Source organism: Sander vitreus, chromosome 3 (genome assembly GCF_031162955.1).
Source record: "Sander vitreus isolate 19-12246 chromosome 3, sanVit1, whole genome shotgun sequence".
NCBI lineage: Eukaryota > Metazoa > Chordata > Actinopteri > Perciformes > Percidae > Sander > Sander vitreus.
The window spans coordinates 7,812,321-7,832,441 of NC_135857.1; the positions used below are offsets into that span (position 1 = coordinate 7,812,321).

The 20,121-nt window shown below is 41.8% G+C and overlaps 1 protein-coding gene across 4 annotated transcripts in view; it reads right to left on the reverse strand.

Annotated features, from left to right (window-relative positions):
* The window catches only part of cuedc1b (CUE domain containing 1b), a 31,063-nt gene continuing 10,942 nt past the window's right edge, over positions 1–20,121 (reverse strand). For 3 of the 4 annotated variants that reach the window (XM_078245843.1, XM_078245844.1, XM_078245845.1), the window contains exons 4-11: positions 17,799–17,925; positions 13,033–13,297; positions 9,672–9,737; positions 9,347–9,427; positions 7,842–7,935; positions 7,530–7,588; positions 6,501–6,567; positions 1–3,314 (exon numbers count right to left, since the gene is read on the reverse strand). In XM_078245843.1, the coding sequence (XP_078101969.1) occupies position 3,314; positions 6,501–6,567; positions 7,530–7,588; positions 7,842–7,935; positions 9,347–9,427; positions 9,672–9,737; positions 13,033–13,297; positions 17,799–17,925 (760 nt within the window). In that variant the 3' untranslated portion in view covers positions 1–3,313. The remainder of the gene's footprint in view (positions 3,315–6,500; positions 6,568–7,529; positions 7,589–7,841; positions 7,936–9,346; positions 9,428–9,671; positions 9,738–13,032; positions 13,298–17,798; positions 17,926–20,121) is intronic. The other variant, XM_078245846.1, reaches the window with a different exon arrangement.

Sequence of the window (20,121 nt, forward strand, 5' to 3'; positions counted from 1 at the left end):
CCAGAAAGGTTCATTTGTGGAGATTTTCTGAAGTCCTAAAACATTATGCACAAAGGGAGAAAAAGTTGATTTCACTGCTCTAATCTGTCCTCTCCTAACACCTTCTGTTCACACAGGTTACATCAGACGTTTACTACTTCTTTAATCCATGCTTCAAACCTACACATACACATGGAAAGAGCAGTAAAAAGGGGTCATCTCCGTTTCCATTTTGTCAGACTTCAGTCTTTACTTTCATCTGCATCCTATCAGTCTCTACAGGAGACTACAGGAGACTATCCACCATTTAGTGGAAATCACAATGGATTATCTCATGTCCCACCATGATGCCATTACAGTAATAACATTGAGTTTAGAAATACGTTCCCCTTCTCTCAAGAAGTGGATCAACAAAATACAGGATTCACTTAAAGACCACAAGACAATCTCAGACATGGCAAAGGATTCTGGGTGATATTTCTTATTTCCAGAACATCTTGCAAACATCTCTTTAGGTTTAATGCAAGAGTTCCAGAAACCTGGCAGAATATTAGCAAAGTTTGAGTGAAGCAGTGAATGGAGCATGTCTAGAGCACTGGAGTCAGCCTAGTTTGGTTCAACAGGCAAGATGAGAACAATGCCATTTATTTTATTTTTTTTATTTTTTTTACAGTGGTGCCCCAAAAATGCAGTTCTGAGACATCTCTGGGTGTGGCAGGACTGAAAAAAATAATCCTAATCAACAGGACATGACCATAAAAAATGCAGGGGTTTATGGGGATGAGGAGGTAGATGTTGACATCTTGGATTGGAGTGCCCAATTCCCTTTGAACCTCGCCATTATCTGGAATGTTGTCCGGAGGATGGTTGCAGACAAACATGTGCTACCTCTGGGACACATGGTGTCTCCACCTGTTTCTTTAACCTGCCAGCAATAGGCTTCACCATGGGGGTGTAACACGCGTGTGGGGTCAGGCTGTTCTCATGAACCACTCTTACATGTAGCTAGTAAAAGCACTGTAATTCCCAATGGATTCCACGTATTTATTGCTGCTGTCTAAGAACACTGTGGAGCGCGTAGGGAGGAGGTCGGGTGGATGGGTCATAACACGCAGCTCTTTCAAGCCAGGGAGCGGAGTTCACTTCCCGTGGAAAACACAAGACCTTCACCCAGGTAACGTGCGTTCATTCCCTGGGAGTCTTTTAAAGCTATAGTGCGTAGTTTCTGTCTCCCCCATGAGGAATTCTAAGTAATGACAACAACAATGCCCAAGATGAATTTCTCCTATAGGAGACAATAAAAGGTTTATCTCAACAATGTCAGCGCTTCCCCGTGATCATGCACCACCGCTGCCCCCCACACACATTTACTTGTAATCAAGGAGGAGACAGAGGATTAAAAAAACCATGACTCTTCAGAAGAGGTAATTATCTTCACTCAATTTTCTGCGCGCGAAAGTCACCGGACGACACCGTTCTCTGAACATAGTCATACTGAGAAATACAGAGAGAGTGGTGTGCAGCTGATTTAATTTGCTTTGTAGCAACACATTTGGCAATGGCTTGAATGTAATGGACGTTCATTAATATCAAAAAGTTACGCACTATTGTTAAGCACAAGCTTTAATCCAAACCACGATCTTCTTCCTAAATTTAAATGAGTCGTCGCCGCATGACGTTCACTTTTTGTCGGCAAAACTCATATAGCACCGGCCGCTGATAGGACCGACTGCTTACTGTAGCTCCGTAGCCAGCGTCACGTGCCGGCGTTCGCCTAATTTCAAAAGATACCATGGTGTGGATAAGTTTTGGTACGATATATTATGAACCCGTTCAAGAGAACGTGTTGAGGTTCAAGCTTCCCCGCGTTTCACTCCCCATGGTGCGACTACCCTAACCAACCAGCAGGAGTCACTGGTGCAGCCACAGAGCCGAGACCCCTTCACTGGCTTCCCACCCTGAGAACACGGAAAAAAATTGTGTTTGTTCGAGTACGCAACCAAAGGCATTGCTTTTTAAAAAAGAGATTTAAATGCATTTTCCTACCTTACAGGCCACCACTGGTTTGCTGGCGTTACAAAGTGTAACCTTGATATTAAAATTGGAGGAAGGTAATCAAACACATTCGGCAACGTGCTCGGTTTCATTTTCATCAAAGCTTTGGTATTGCTGTGTAGGAAAGCAATTGAAGAAATGGATTGATTTGCGATCATAGGTTATGTAGCATAGAAAACTGACTTTCCTACTCTAAAGGCCTCAGTAGGCTTCAGACCAAGTGTTCTTAGTGAACAGTCAACCAGTGTCTGACATCGCCTCCAAACACACCTTTCCTATGACGGCACTGGGTGGGCTACATCTGACAAATTCTCTCCAAAACTGAATCCCACTGTCAGCCTTACAGTTTTAACTTCTCCCTCTTTTCATTTTTCACACAACTACTTCGGTCACTTTTCATGCGAACTTTTGCCTTTAGACCTCGACCGGACTTGAGTTATTTATTACCAGTCTGTTGAAACTCTGTAAGCAAGTTCACATAATCATTTACTTTGTCATCGCGGTTTAATGTCTCGGCCGAAGTGCCGTTAGTACTGCTACAACTGATTGAATGACCGCGTTTTCACCTTGCCAAACAAAGCAAACTAGTACGCTGCTCCAAACGCTGCAGCCTTTCAAGCGAACTGCTCCAAACATGCTTTCTAAAAACACTCTTTCAAATGTGATCAATCAGTTACAGTGGCCAAGTGTTGAAGTTTGGGCAGCAACAGCTTTGATGGCCACAATATTCTGGCACATAAGAACTTTACATAACCCCTGATGTTCAAAAACAGCTGAATATTACAATTGGATTAAGAAAACATGGTAAAAAAGCTCTTCATGGTTTAGTGTATATAAAGGAGCATGTGCACACTTTGGATCCGAAATGCCAAGCCTGAGGTACACCAATCAGAAACATACAGTCTGGAGAAGTAATAAAAAGGTTCATATGGCAAGATCATCACTACGCTAGTGTTCCTCTCAGGGGATTACAGGAAGCAGTTAACAAATACTGGGAAGGACTAATGCATTTCCTTTACATTTAAAATGATATATTAAAGTGTTATAATACAGAGATAATGCTTCTATAGACAGTCGGGCCAGTGTTGCGAACAGTCCGGTTCGTCTCCCTGGGAAGGAGGGGGAAACAACTCACTGCTGAGCCTTTACATCGGCTGGTTTGGATTAGGGTGGGCGGGGGGGGTTTGAGCAGGTGGAGACAGGAAGAGCTGCAAGGCCGCCACCCATAGGTCATGCTGCCGTCGCCACGGTAACCCTGATATGGTGCAGCGTAGGGCGATCTGAAACCCAGAAGAGAGTCTGAATGATTAGGGTCTGTGCCTCATTTAAAAGTGAGGTAGGCCATATTTATTTCAAGCTTTGTTGAGAGGAAGAAAGCAGAGGGGTAGAAAGAGATACTTCTCAAATTAATCTTCAGGTTCCAGCTTTCAGATGACGTATATCCCTGCTATGTGACCTGCTACCCCCCCCCCCACCGACGGACGGCATGACTGTGCTTATTTAGGGTCATGTGTCTTAAAATAGTAACACTAAAGGATAACGTTACAGACATTTGGTGTTTTTCTCGTGCTACTTGAGGATAGGGGATAAGAAGTGAATTATAACTTCACAGTTTCTTTATTTCCACTTCACAGAGATTATGTTTATTACCTTTTTGTTGTTCTCACATTATCTGATGACACAACCAAGACTCGTTCTTCCTCCACGACAATCACACACAGTGCTAGCGGGCTTAAAACGCAAAAACAGGTGGTCTGTTTAGCCTTTTCGCACAGACATCACTTGTGGATGTCGGATTTATCCAAGAATCGCATTGGAAATGTAATGCGTCACGTTGCTCTAATAGGACTCTTTATGTTGCAGCCTCATTTCACCCAAATACTAGAGGATCTTTGGTAGTATTGAAAGGCTCTCTGTCTTTAACCAGCTTAGAAAGTTTTTGAAGCATTTCCATGATAAAGACAATTATTGCTGGAAGGAAGGTTGCATTCATCTCAGTCTCTGACCCCCAAAACTATTTAATTCCATTTTTTTCTCTAAAAAGAGATACATCACTATATCTTCTTCTTAAACCAAGACCAAACTCAACAATGTTCATACTTGTAGAGGGTTGATTTTCTGGTTTCACCAGTTCAGTCCGGTATACGAGGCTAAACCGGTTTGATTTCATGCTAACCGGTTGAACCGGCATTTGTCACTAGGGCTGCAGCTATTGATCATTTTAGTAATCAAGTATTCTACCAATTATTCCATCGATTAATCAGATAAGAAATACTTTTGTTTAATTGAAGAGCAATAATATACAATAGTTTGGTTTATCATCTCTCAAAAAACTAAACATTAAGTGCATTTAAGTGGCATATTACATTGTTTTTAACGAAAACATTTTCTGAAATGCAATGACAACCTCAAACTAAGGCATACATTAAAAACATACATAAACATGACCTTAAGTTGTGCAACTTAACTTCTCAAGTTTCAACCTGAAACTGATCTGTGTACAGGCCTATATCGTAAATATTATACTCAACCTATTTTCATTTATATATTTGATTACAATGCTATACAGCTCTGTTACACTTATGCTAGTAGATCATTGATCAGCCGTTTCTCCGTGAAGAGAGAGAGTGAGAGAAAATGGTGCGCAACAATCAGCTGTTTTTCTGAAGGGATAGTCAACAAGTCGGCTCTTTAGATCAAATTGTGGTCACCGCTACGTATTTTCTTGTCTTTGATTTTGGAAGTTGTCGTGTTTGGTGTAGTTTCATCGTCCATACGACTCTGATTTACTTTTGTCGGGTCCGCTTCGTGGAATGGATGATTAAGTTAGACTCAACGTTTTCTGTTGAGATGCTGAACCGCTGACGTTGTGCCATTATCGTGGTAAGATAGTTCGAGTTTGCAGTAGACACACTGTACAGAGTTTTCGTTTTAACTACGTTTGAACCGATTCCAAACTTTGGACACTTTCTGTCGTTTTCTCCAGCCTGTCTCTTCTCTTAGCCCCTTAACGCTCTCTCTTCATTTTGTAATCAGTCTTCATGGCATGTGTCGCCAGCAACGTCAGCCCGGTGTGCGACAGTAATAATCCTCCGTGTGGAAACACCGTGAGCGATACACCGTTGGTAACATTTATTAAAACGAAGTTTTGAGGCAAATCATTTTGCATCGAGGATTTTTAGTAAATCTAATTACTCGAGGAATCGTTTCAGCCTTATTTGTCAATTTGACACCTTCTGGCATATTCAAAAGTAGCTGACATCAGCACTATGGATGGACTATGATAATCCCTGCCCCAATAATCCATTCTGGGCTTTTTCCGAAGTTTTTGGTGTGCTTTTTTTTAGATTTATGGCGCTTTTTTTCATGTTTTTGTCACCTTTGAGTTTTTATTTTTTTTTATTTCAATGTTTTTGGTGCTTTTTCCAAAGTTTTTTGCGCCTTTTGATGTTGAGCTTTTTTGTCCATAACTTTTTGAGGTTTTTGTTTCTTTTTAAGAGTTTTTTTTTTTTTAACAATGTTTTTGTGCCGGGATCTCCCTAGATAGTTGGAAATTTCAACCCCTGCAATGTTGAACCTGAAGTTACACCCTTGATTACAGCCACCTTGGGGTCTGGAGTCGCTCCAATCTCTCATCAGTCTCACTCAGGGGTGGCTGAGACAAGTGCGACACCTAGTGGTAAAATTCAGTATACCGGTCCAGTGTTTGGCTTGATATCAAACCGGTTTGAACACTTTCACACCGGCGCAAGTCTTCATACTTGAGAAGCACAACTAGAAGCGCTGGAGCATCAACAATGTTTTTCAGATAGTAGGACATCAATCATCGAAAAAAAACGCATATTGAACTAGAACTGAATTAGGAGAAACTACTTATCTTAATGGCAGCAAACAGAGTAGCTTTGAAGCTTAGACAAAATGAGAAAGTTGTATTATTACAACTATTCAACCAGATTGTTGCTTCCTGACAGATCCCAGGGAAATCTTTTTTTTCCTGATCCAGTTCGATGTAACAAACACCTCTCTTCCCTCTTTGATTTAGCCTTCCACTCTAACCCAAAAGATGAGACCGCAACCTCTTGTAGATCATGTATTGCTTACATATGTTTGAGGATAGTTGGATGCAGTTTACAATATTTGTTAACGGCAAAATGTGTGTCAAACCATTCTGAATGAAGCATTGTGGTGCTGCAGAGATGTCCCGGCCTACACATCCCATCCTACAGACTAAAGAAAACATCTTTGTTTGGGACAGATCCTCTCATAAATCACACTATAAATAATCAATGAAAATTTTCAATGAAAATTAGAATGATTATTCCCTCCAGTATCATGACTCATATCGCATAACCGCAATATCAGTCAGAATAATCGCAATTGCAGAGATATACAGCCCTAGTTACAACATAGTCTTTACAACAGGACTCACTTATAGCCCACCCTGGAAGGACTGCGGAGTACCTTACCATATTATTGGCTCATTGCGTTGTTCTTTCTCTTCCTGAGTTTTTGCTCTTCTGGGCTGACCATCCTCTGGACACACACACACAAAAACATATGAACACAGTTATATGTGGCTCTCCAACAACGACGCCATGTTTATTTAAATTTGTTGAAGATATTCAAAGCGCAAAAGGACGTGGAAAGAACTTTAGACCATAAAGTTGGATTTTATTATTTGAATTTCTTTTTTTTCCCCCGGTACCAGATCAAATCTCAAAAAAGATGCACATTACTTCAGCCTAACTTCGATTCCCCACTGGGCGCGTCTGTGCTGCGTTCCGGTTTTTGTTCCCTCCGCCACGCGCCATACCACGCCGGGAGCGTCTCAGAAGCGGAGCGTCTTGCTGCCTGACTCGCAGATTTTATCGTCTCTACGAGAACTTTACAGAACAATCACACGTGTTTATTAAGCTAGTATCTACCTAGCACTGCAAGCACTACTTCAGTTAAACTCCATGTCTTCTCCTTTCTGGCGTTGTCTTGATGGAAAAGATCTGTGATGTCCATTATGTTTTTCCAAGATGAATCTCTCGTTGTCCGTGGCGTTTTAGACAAGACATACTGTATGTGATATTGGGGGGGGGGGGGGTTTGATAAATTAACTGGATAGTCTCGCCGTTTCTCTTCCTGCCCGGCTGTCTGAACGCACTCACGTGAAAATATCTTTACCGGAGCGGAGAGCCGCTTCATGCACGCTTCTGGGACGGCCGTGGCGCTGCTGGTGGAATATCAAACATTGACTTGTACGGCTGTGATTGCTCGCCTCCAGAACGCAGCGCAGACGCGCCCGGTGGAAAATAGAGGTAAGACAGAAAACAGGACACCACACCTGCCCACAGCCAGTAGTAAAAATTAGTAACACTATGGGGCAGTGTTTTTATGTATGGGCCCGTGACGGGATGTTTGAGGGAATATTTGGACCCACTGCATTGTAACATGGGGACAAAGCAAGCTAAAGGTTTTACATTGTGTGGGTGAAATGCACTTCTTACCACAGGGGTTTCCCTCTACATCGTCGAGGAGATTAGCTGTAGAGTTGGCGGTGCCCAATCTGTGAGGAGCTTAGTTAAGAACACCAAAACCCTGGCCTCTGCAAGCCCGATCACTCTCACAATGTATGGACTCACAGAAATCAGCAGCCAAACAAAAGGACACGGACGCGTCGGGCTTCGCGGTTATAGTACCCCTAAAGAGTCCGGCAGTTCTAGTGTAAAATGGTAAATAAATAAGATCTGGCTACTTTACTCTCTTACAAATGATAATTGCTAAGCCAGATAATGTGACCAAGGTTAAGCAAAGGATACGAATGGTGCTTCAGGAGCATCCTCCTTTTTGACTTTCTCCGCTTCGTCTTTTCTGAGAACGTTCTGGCAATTTCAAACAGCTTCTTTCTTGTTGCTGGAGGAGAGAAAACATCCTAGGTCATTAACTACAAACAGACAAAGACCTTAAACAGGGTACCCCCAGGATTCTTCAAGTTCAATTTAAGACATTTTTAAAAGACCTTTTTAATACCACCTAGGATTAAATGTAATGCCAACTTCATGGCCATTAAATGGAAAAATCTGTGTGGATTTTAGGCTTGAGAATAGAATGATTTACTAAGTATTGTCACCTGTATTTAATAAAACATGGTAATACTCAATCATATTTAGTTCACAATAGCTTTGTAAGGCGTGTTTGTACTCTATTCACAAAGTATTTGTTGCATGAAGAGCTCTTATGCTATGAAACTTGAAAACAATATAAATAAGATGATAAAAAATAAAACGTGTGCATTATGAGGTGTCACAATTAGTTCCACCTTGGCAAGATATGATAATATATAATATACCAATGTAAATGCCAATTGCTTCAAGGATTGTTTCATCCTGTTCTGCTTTTGCGTCTGAAGGCAGCTGGGGATAAAGAATTTGGCTCCGGTCTGTTTTTGTTCGCATCCCGGTGATCAGCACATCTTGATGATCGGCACATCTTGGTGATGCCGTCAAATGTGCGTTAGCATGTTGGCTGCATTTCAAACATACCCTACAAAAGGTGGAGCACCGCCGACACCGTCATCGTCTTATACACAAGCCTCTCGCCGTTGCTAGCCCGATCAGGAACTTGCAGGCGGTCTTCCAGCTCCGCCGTTTCATTAGCGCTAGACTGACTCGCACGCCGTTCGGCTTGTTGTGCTAACCTCAGCCCCATTGCTCTCGGCCTCGTCCGCCAACTGGCCCGCATCTCTGGCCAGACCTTCAGACACTTGCCCATTCTAACCGATGAGCAAACGTTAGCTTGTTAGTAGCACGGTGCGAGACGTTTCGTTTTCTTTCCTGACAACTGATAGATTTTCGCCCGAGCTTAGATGTTTAGGGCCAGAGCTTGCTCACCATGGATGGATTTATGATAAAACGCCATGTTACGCTGTTGTTATTGTTATACATCCATGTGTTGCGCACCCCGCGTCTGTGCACACTCCACGGTCAAGAGCGTAAAGAAAAACACTGACGTAAACAGTACCTGTACTGTTCAATTACTGTACATCCAAGTCACAAACGGAGTATATTGTAAAGTCACACACAAAGCATTTATTTATGACGTTACGGTATTTATTTCATCCTACAAAAGGACAAGAGATGATTTAAGACCTTTGTAAGCGAAATGTAATACTTTGTGAAATATAAGACTTTTAAGGCCTTATTTTTAGAATATTGAATTTAAGACTTTTTTTTTTTTTTAAGACCCCGCAGGAACCCTGAGAAAAAAAGGATAATGCAATCATTTGTGAAATATCAGTCGGATTGTAAAATCGGGGGAGACTTACATTTGCCCATGTGTTTGAGTTTGTCTCTGAACAGGGCGTCATCTGACACTGCCTCCATTGAAGCTGCAGAGTACGGTTCTCCTGCACACAGACACAGCAACACTACCCCACTGTACACTCAAGTGCTGGCACACAAAACACAACTGTAGAAGCATTTATAGTATGATGTTGGGAGAACAAATCCTTGACACAATCAACAAATATCACAGTGAATGCATAGACACAAACACACACACAAACACACACAGACATTCAGTAGAATTCAGTGTGCAAAAGACACAGTTGCAAATAGCTTGGCAGAGGAAGCTTGATGAGTGATATCTACCTGTGGAATTCTCCATGCTAGATGAATGATTGGACTTTGATTTCTTTGATTCATACTTCAAGCGATCTAAAAACAGAGAGCAGATGTTATGACCACTGATGTGAGGAATCAGGATGTGATGAGCTCTGGTATAAATGGTACAATTCCTCCATGTCCAGTGTCTAAATGACAGGGGAACATACTTTTAAGCTTTGCAGTGTTGCACCATAGCAGCCAAGGCAAGACTTGTGCTTATCACCAATCCCGTCTAATCTATCTTGCCTGAATATCAGAAGCGATAGAAAGGTAGAATTTCCACAGCTGACACAAACATTTCACTGTAGTGGAAAATAAAACCAGCTCCTAAAATATTTTGTTGAATGTTTGGAGTTACATTTGGTTTAACATTTTTTATTCCTCTTTTCATTATTATATTTACGTTTTTTTTTTCATAAGATAAAATGCTGGGATAATGTTACATATCACAGATTGTTTCCAGAAATGTCCTATTTTCAGTGGAGTTTTCATTTATTTTGCATTACTTTATTAAACATTATGGTAGAAGGTGTAATATGTAGATGCTGCTGCTGAACTGAGGATGATCGGACATTTCGGTTTACGGAAAAGTAGTGGTTAAAATGCTGACAGCTTACGTTAAGCAGTGAAAAGTGTGACTGTATTTCCCTGTAGAGGATTCCAACACCGGGATGTAACAGTTTGCAAGAAGCTGCCGTTGTCGGAAAATCAACACAGACGGTGCGTTTACTTGAAACTCGCCAGCCTTGTGGTGCAGTCAAAGTTTGTAAAATACCCTTTTCCCATCTGGTGCTTGTTTCTGTTGTTTACCAGCAATTTACTGGTGAAATAAAGACATTGTAAGTTATTGTTATTACATTATTAATCAATAGTTTAATTTTAAACATATGGCCTTAGCAATAAACAAGCCGTTCTTAAATGTCACCAACTGTCGTTTTGTGCTCCTTTTTTATATTTTATACATTATAAATATTTATATTTAGGACTGGTATCGGAAAAAACCCAAACAATACCTAAACCTAATTATAACTTAAGCTTTTGTGATGTGTTTGACTGTTCAATCTTCCATGCTTATTAAAAGAAAAACACTTATTGCTGCAATTCTTATCCATGTTCTCATCCCTGCATAAGAATATAGAGCCGTTTTGATAGTGTATCATGTTATAATGCTCCATGACATGTTTTATCTGTTACACAGTGAATATTAGCTAAAAAAAAAATACAAAAACAAATAAAATCGCAAATCACAATATCTGGCAGAAAAATTGCTATAAGATTTATTCCTCAAATCGTTCAGCCCTACTTAGATGAATGTTGAAGTGTGCATTTTAGTCATATACATCCTATTAAATTCAGAACGGGACTATAATGAAAGATTTTAAAAATAACTAGGCTAAATTATGTTTTTAGAGCAGCAACAGTAACTTTACAACAGCAAATTATAAAATAAAAATATCTCACTGGAAACAATCCAAAATGTCAATAAAATAACATTCCTGACATCTAAATACTGAGTGGAGTTTAGAAAGAATGCAGATTCCAGAGATGTATCTGTCACAGACATCAGTCAGTATCAGTCCTTCCTCCTGTCTCTGCTGAGGGCCGATGACATCACGTTATTGACGCGTATAATAATTAGCCATGAGAATTTACCGCTGGAAGTGGTGTGCTCTAAAACCCGGGTAAAACCCTGCTCTAAATATACCTACTAAAACAATGGAAGCAAGGGCCTTGGTCATATGCTGAAGGATGTAAGAGTATGAAAAATGGAGACATGGAATTCATTTTGTCCAAGTAAAGAAAAGCAAAGAAATAAACAAAATAAACATCAGCAATCCAAAACTATTAACGCAACTTAACACAGCCACTGGGACACTTCAATATATAAAAAGACTAACAGAATGACAATGTATAATTTTTATTTAAATTGAAAACTAGTTTTTTTTGTTGTTAACACTCAAATAATCATCTTTTAGGTGATTAAACGTTCACAGAGAGCATAACTATGTACCAGCCAGTGTGTGAAAGATTGAGTGATGAGCGAGCCAGAGGAGCTTGCGGCACTCAAAACACACAAGCATTAGTTGGTTTTAGGGAGGTAAAAAGGGTTATATTTGATCAAGAACTGTGTTTTCAAACTCAAAATTGAGTGAACGAGAGACGGTAAACAAAAGGCGGGGGAGGAGAGCATTTTCCTCGCCAATGTACAGTCTCTGGGAAACGAAATGGATTGGCTGCGGATCACCGTTCATAAACGAGTATGGACTGCAACATCATGAATTTCAGGGAAAGATGTAACCGTGGCGTTCCTGATAGCGCCATTGAGCTAAAAGGAACGCTACATTCTCCGGTCTCATTCTCCTGACCTGATCACACCTACAGGGGATATTTGGGGACCGCGCAGTAACCATTTGTGGCCACGCTTAATGTCGAACCCTGGGTGTGGTTTGTAGTCACATTTAAGTTTCATTACTTAGACAAAAAAAGTTATTCCAAAGAGACAAGCATAGGACTCGAGCATCAAGGCAAATCATGGCAATAAAAGCACATAAAAAAAACAAAGGCTTTTAAAAAGGTGCCCTGTGGAGTTTTCTTGTAAACAAAAGTTATGTTTACATTCAGTGTTACTCACTAAAACCCATTATGTGCAGCTTGAGATTTAAAGCTTTGGTGCGTAATTGACCGTGCACGATCACAGAAGGCTTGTATCATGGGGACATGCCGACAGTGTTGTTGTTGTTACTTAGAATTCCTCATTGGGACAGAAACTACGCACTATAGCTTTAACAATGTGCTGAATGCATTTCCTTCCTCACAAAACATACAGGAGAAATACAGTTAGTTTGTCATTTTTTTGCTAGGAATGTGTATAGGGTCAAGTGCCAACAACTAAAATAAATAAAAAAATAATTTTTTATATCTATCTCAAATAATCACTTTTATAAATTACAATTTGGCATATCTAAACAAAAACAATTGCCAGTCATACCCCTTAGGACCTTAGCTAATGTTAGCAATTAATTGTGGTTAAACAAAAAACAGCAATTATGTAAAAAAAAAAAAAAAAAAGTACAATTAGACAATTATGTAATAATTGTTACAGGCCTAGTAGGAGCGTGTAGTGTGCAGGTCAAATACTCCACAGGGAACCTTTCACGACAGCAACCTTATAAAAGAACTTGTCAGGATCTCAATAATATCTGTTAAATATCTCACAACCAAGTGTTTCCAATCTAGGCATTATTTCCAGTGACTATTATCCTGTGTATAACACTGCCACCACCTTTATGCTGACATTATGGGCAGAATTTCTCTGTGTGAAATAAACAACTGTCCACAGTCCTACCTCTCTCCAAGGCGATGAGGAACTCGCGGTTGCGCTGCAGCTCTCTCATAAACTCCTCGTTCTGCAGGAACAGGGCGATGCGCTCGTCCTCCAGATACTGCTTCAGCTTCTTGTCTTGCTCGGTAGCTCCGCTTGTCAAACCGGGACCTCCGGTGGTCCCCGCGGCTCCAGACAGAGAACCAGACGGTGCGGTCCACTGGCTTATTGAAGAAACGGAGGAAGACGATGAGGATGAAGGCTGGGAAAGACTGCTCTGGGAGCTCTGCTGAGGCAAAGATAGGAGAGGGGATTGGTTAGCATCAGGACGACATTTGTCACTTTTGTAAGGGTTAGGGTTACGGTTACAACCCAATAATCCGTTCTGGGCTTTTCCTGAAGTTTGTTGCTTTTTGGACGTTTTTGTCGCATTTTCAATGTTTTTGTCGTTTGTTTTTTTGGGACAATTTTTTCTGAGTTTGTGTTGCCTTTGTGGGTTTTTTTCCGAAGTTGTTGGCGCTTTTGTCGCAAGTCAGCCAACATGGTTGTGTTGGTCACTTGGCACGAACAGCACGCCCAAGCTGATCCCACAAGTGTTCAATGGGGTTGAGGTCAGGACTGCTGGTTGAAAAATGGGATGCCATCCCACAGCAGTGTGTGATCAGGCTGGTGACCAGCATGAGGAGGTGGTGCCAGGCTGTTGTGGCTGTGTATGGTTCTTTCACACGCAACTAAGGCTCCCGTTTGAAGAAACAAGACATATTGGCAATTGAACAATTTATTCATTTCACAAACGTCAATCATCCAATCCACCAAACGAGTCAATGGCAAATTAAGCTGTTTGGCATTGGCAGAAGATTTGGCAAATTTTTCATGGGCGCAACCCACATACTCAGCGCTGCTGCTCATCCCACAAATGCAGGTTCCTTACAATGGGGCACCATTTGAAAGGGAACTAAACAGGCTTTCCAACAGTATAAGTTTATTGCCAAAAAGCATTGTTACCACAGAGAAATAATCTACCAAACACAAATTTCCTTACTTTTTATGCCAAGTTTAGTTTATTTACATAAAAAAATAGAACAACATAATGTAACATTTAACTGTGCAAATATGGCTTGGTTTACTATTGACGAGATAAATGCTGGAACATTTTTTTGGTGGTTGGCAAACAACTTTTGGTGAGCATTACCGCAACCTTATGAAATGGAGTTTATTTCTGCTGTGTGATAGGCTGTTAGATCTATCCATATCGAGTAAAATACGTCCAAAGTTAATCATTGTCATCGACCTGAATGTTATCGCGATCCCATATCGAGATCGTTATCGCCCAGCCTTTACTTCTGTGACAAACGTGCGTCACGATGTAACACACATTATAATGCTCGCCTAGCTGCTAGTGTGGCATGCCCGCACACTCTACTTCTGACTGGGTAGTAGTCCTTACCTAGCTACTGCGCATGTGCGACTCCCAACAAAGATTGAATAGTGAGATGCCTCACTCGTAGCTAAAACAGAGAGCTCAACACACAGGGTGAAAAGAGGAGCTGCAGCAATGTGTAGTACACCAAAAATGTGGTGTTTTTTGAAAATTAAACCATGTAAACCTATTTTGATATAACCTCTAAATACAATTATGAACCTGAAAATGAGCATAATATATGAGCACTTTAATGCAGTGCAGGTAATGCACTCCAGATCTCTCAAATCAATCTGCACTCTTAAACACTCAAACCACATTACCATAATATAACACTGATAAATATTAATTTAGACTTGAGGTTCACTGTAATGGACTACACAACTCAAGCATGGTTCTAACTGATTTCTGTAATGGATGGAAATTAATGGAAACTGGAATGCCTGGAGTCCAAAGTCTTATAAAGTCAAACTTACAGAAGACAATTGACGGTCATTAGCTTTATTTTGTGTAAACAGAAACAGTTCTCAAACCTTCCACAGCAAAACAGAGCTCTTAGTTTAATTTTTACAAGACCCCGCTGCAGGATCCAGCCCAGGTGGTAGACTCTAGCCAGATAAATGACCTCTTGGCAATAAATGAGCTGGCTTTCCCCCAGGGATTTGCAAACCTGGCAGCCCACCGGGCCTAAGTTGCCCCCACCATGCCTCAGCCACTGGGAATTATTGTTTAATGTATTTTAAGATTTTTTTTCTAAACTACAGTTTTTTTTTATGGCTTGGTTGGAAACTTGGACGTAGTCACCTTCAAATCTCCAGTTAGTGTTTAGCACTGACTTAATGTAGGGCCATATGAAATCTGTCTTATAGAGTTTAGATTCTCTGCCCGAGCCGATATTTTCCGCCGCTATCCTCGGGCCAGACCCTTGATCAAGCATTTTTTTTTTTTTAAATCATTACTTTATTAGCCATATTTGGTAGGGAGAAGGCTATGTCTCTCCAGCTTCTCCCGTAGCTCTGGGTGTATGTCCTGCACTTGAGTGCGAGGTAAACTGTGCTACATCGTGTCTCCCCCATCTGCAGCACTGTTGTCGGCCAGTGCGTCAGCATGCAGACCGCGCCGAAGGACAGACAGTATTAATTAGGTGATCGAGACAAGAAAGTCTCCTATATGGTTCCAGGGCTTCGATTATGTTGCTGCCTTGATCGGTTACCCACCGGGGTAACAGATCCGGGCTCGGACGCAATGTGCACGGGCTCGTGTAGGGTCGGGCTTGATTTTTTGGGCCCAATCTAAGCTCTACTGTCTTATAGCCTTTTTAAAGCTACATTGTGTAAGAATTTATCCCATCTAGCGGTGAAATTGTATATGACAACCAACTGAATACTACTTTCTAGTCCCTCCCATTCCAAGCGCATTTTAACTCCTACTCCCTTCCAAGAAGTACAACTTCGTCCATGTGTGTTCCTTCCAGTGTAATAATAGTTTTACATTATTTTGGTACCATTTCATTGCTATCATCAGCATCAGGTATCAGGTTCCCAAACATATGCAAGCTAATGTTAGTAAAGTATCAGTGCTATCGTTATTCTGTATATTGTATGAGATTAATAGTGGTACACCCTTATGTGATAACACAATAACCAGCGCAGCATTTAGTAGAATTTCAACTTTTATTGTGTAAGACAATATTAACGTAGGGGGGGGGAAGCAAAGAAAGTGGAACCAAAGTGCGGGTATCGTTACACCACGGTGCCCAGGTGACGGACACCTTCCTCGTCTCTCAGACAGAGATTTGGAGACGAAGATGGCGGTTCGCTCTTACACTCACTGACTTCGTGATTCTGTTTTCCAGGTTGGTACTCGAACACGAAACCGTTTCCTCCTCAAGTGTACGTGGTGTATTGAAGCTGTGATGAGTTGGTTATGGAGTTTTTGATGTGTGAAGCCAAGTTAAAGAGCCGCGTTTATAACCGCGGGAAACTGGTTTTGTAAATAATGGCGCTAGCGGCTAGTTAACAGTTGTGCCTGTATGTGTGATACTGGGTGCTGGTGTCGTCACTCCCTGGTAATGCTGTATTTCGGGTTTTTAAGGTATCCTGACAGGCTATAAATGATTGTTAGTGTTAAGAGAAGAGGGGTATGTTTAAAACTTCAAGGGGAGCAGTTAGGTATCTGGTCTGTGTTTAAAAGTTGAACAGTTATGTGTATGATGATTCATGTTTAGACTTTAAAGCCATTTAAATATTCATTTACAGCCAACGAGGGTTTATGATTCACATTATTAATTAGTATGATGGTGGATTTCTGGAGTTAAAAAGAAAACAAATATATCTATATACATTCAAACATGATTTATCCTTTTGATATTATTGCACTTTAAAGAAAGAGTGATATTTATTTTTGAAAGACATGATTATTTCTGTGAGGTGTTGCCCACCGATATGTGGAGAGTAGAGAAAACTGTATTAAAAGTGTTTAAATTGAAATTAACAAATGGACACTGAAACATGTTTACACTAGGGGAATGTTCTATACCATGATTTGGGAAATTTGTAATAAAGAGAGATTTGGAGACGAAGATGGCGGTTCGCTCTTACACTCACTGACTTCGTGATTCTGTTTTCCAGGATTTCATCTAGGAGAGTTGAGAGTAGTGAACCTCAAGTCAAAAGTCATTTCTTACTCCAGTTACACAATTTGAAACACGTAACATTTACAGCGTAGGAGAGAAGCAACGGAGGTTTGTGTTTTTAATATATTTCTCTGAGCAGTATGAACAATGTCAATAAAACAGCTGTTCTACAACTACACATGACGTGAGTTGTCTGCCAGGGAAATCACGACACATATGATTAAGTTTGTTACAAGGTAGACAATCCTTTTTCATCATTGATGCGAGGAAAAGTATCCTAGTCGTCTTTCTAGCGTTATGCACAACCATGCTAGAGTTAACCAAGCAACTATAAAACTTTGAAGTTACACAAACAGGCAGAATTACCTTTTGAGAAGAAAGCAGGCAACTTTGGCTTCCCTTTTAAAATCCTTGCTCCTTATGAGCCCTTTCCATCTTGGAAAAGCCACTCCAATATTAACTTTGGTCTTGTTGCTGTCGCCTGTCGTGTTGTCGTTTTAATTCTCTTTTTACCGTTATCTTCTCCCCATCCCTGGCATTCGTCAAGGTGTCACTGAGTGTAAAAGCGCGAAAGGCGGAGGCATGTCCCTCTTTGGCTAATGCATTTTAAAAGATGGAGGCGCTACAGCTGCCGCCATTCGAGTGACTCGATTAAATTAAGATTTAAGTATATTTTGACGAAGAACTAAGAAACCAAATGCACACATTATAACATCTGTATGCCGACATGTTTACCTTAATACTGTCCGACTGCTGTGGCAGGATCCGCAGAAAATCGTCTGGGAGATTTCCGAGCAAAGGAGGGTTCCAGTTCCGGTAGCTTTTGACCTGCTGGTGACCTGGAGGTGGCTGGGCTTCAAATCTATGAGAGGAACAGGACACATTAGTAACTCTACCAACTGCATTAGGTACATTATCAACTTACCTCTATCTATCTCAAACTTCTTTTAATTATTTACATCCTTTAAATTGCCCACTCACAAAAATCACATAGGATGGCCAGAGAAAGGGAACTTCTATTCCCATATTTCAATAACAGAAAAAAAGAATGTATGATGAGTACAAAGCATGCCTGCGCCCAACCCAGAATGCATCTGTGTATTGCGCACCCCTCCCCCCACACACACACACACACACACAGCTGTTGGGGCAAGCTCGACAATAGAGTTCACAAATACCTTGAAGAGCAGGCTGTTGTGTGGGTGTGGTGAGTCATTATTGACCCTCAGGGACTTTCTAGAGGCACTGCTGGATGTATCGCTCCTGCAGGCTGGGCAGATCACAGCCAGATAGTGTGCCGAGTAGACACACACTGCAGGAGTCAAACACACACACTGCGGGAGGTAGTCAGAAATCCAGCGGCAGTCCCACGCTGGGCTCTGGGTGAATCCATATCGCAAAACTACTTGAAGAATTGGTGAGGGGAATTGTTCCCCTCACTTTTCATCTAGCATCCCCATCAGCTCAAAAGGTCACTATGTCCAAAAGAGCAGAACTCCAAGACCATCGGCCAATCTAGGAGCATTGAGGGGAAGATTATCTTCTCAGTCATAGTGAGAAGGATGACCACCTACTTGATGAAGAATGCCTACATCGATACTAGCTGCCAGAAGGCGGGGGTCCCAGGTTTCCCAGGCTGCGTGGAACAGGCCACCATGATTTGGGAACAGATCCAGACCGCTAAGTGGGAGAAGAAAGATCTGCACGCCATCCCCCGCATTGTGGACCAACCCATCCAAAGTCTAGGAAGCCAGTATACATCCAGCCTCTCAGACAAGGAGATGGGGAAGACCATCCTTCAGCAGCTGTCAGCAGGCCTTTCCAAGATCCACTCATGCCAGCTACCTGGAAAGTACAAGGTGTGGTGTTATCACTTCACCGTGTACCTGTGGGAAGTGTGGCCTATCAAGCTGTATAAAGCCACCTCATCAGCCATGAGTGGGACGGATGCCAAAGCGTGATCTGCAAATTACTAGGGCTCCCACGGTGCTTCTCAACAACACGCCTGTATGGGTGGAACGCACACCCTTAAAATCCATTACTCTCATATACAGGCAAGAGATGGCAAGGTGATGATGCTGAGGGACAGCGCGCATGAGACGTGAAGGATGCCTGGTAGTGACAGGAAGAAAATGGAGCAGACTGCAGCACCAGAGGCAAGCCACAAGAGTCCAACGGGGAGCCAACAGATGGTCATGGTAATGGTAAATGGACTCCATTTATATAGCGTTTTTCTAGTCTTAGTGACCACTCAAATCACAACTCATCCATTCATACACTGGTGGCCATTATACAAGGTGCCACTTGCTCATCAGATAAACAGTGGAGGTACACTAGGACACTTCGACAGGATTCACCTCCTCAGGAAAGAGGAATCTGCAGATACCGTCAGCAGGACACCAGCAGCACCTGTCACCATGGGTGGGCTGGAGAATCGAGGTGTAGCTAGGCAGGCAGCTCCATTTTCCAGGAGAAATCTGTAGCACCACACTGCGGCCGAACATGGTGCTGTGGGCTGCGTCCACAATATCAGTGCTGCTGGTCGAGTTTACAGTGCAATGGGAGAGGGGTTAGAGGCAGCCCATTAAAGGAAGAAGGCGAAGATATTTTTTCTGCATTTCTGCTTAATTGGATAGCGATAGCTTTGAGAGACAGGAAAGGCAGCAAAGGGCCCAAGCTGAAATCGAACCTGTGGCAGCGATAGATGGAGTGATGTTTCCCGTTTCCTGTACGGGACTCTGAAACCGCCTCAAAATGGACCGACAGGTCTGATCACCGGTTACATGATTGGCCACAGCAGCGTGACGTCAGGTTGCGTTTCCCCAAAAGTTGAATCCGTCTAAACTTTTCGCGTGGGCCACTGCGTTTTTATTCCGCTCCTCCCTGTGGAACCAGGGCCTCAGCCTCAACACACTACCCCTGTTCAAAATGAATGGAAAGACCTGCATCGTCCCCGGACACTGTAAGTGCAGTGAGTGTTACACCTTAAGGCACTGGCCAGATTACCCTTTACCACCTACAAACCCTCCATCCATTTGACAAAATCAGAGGTACACTA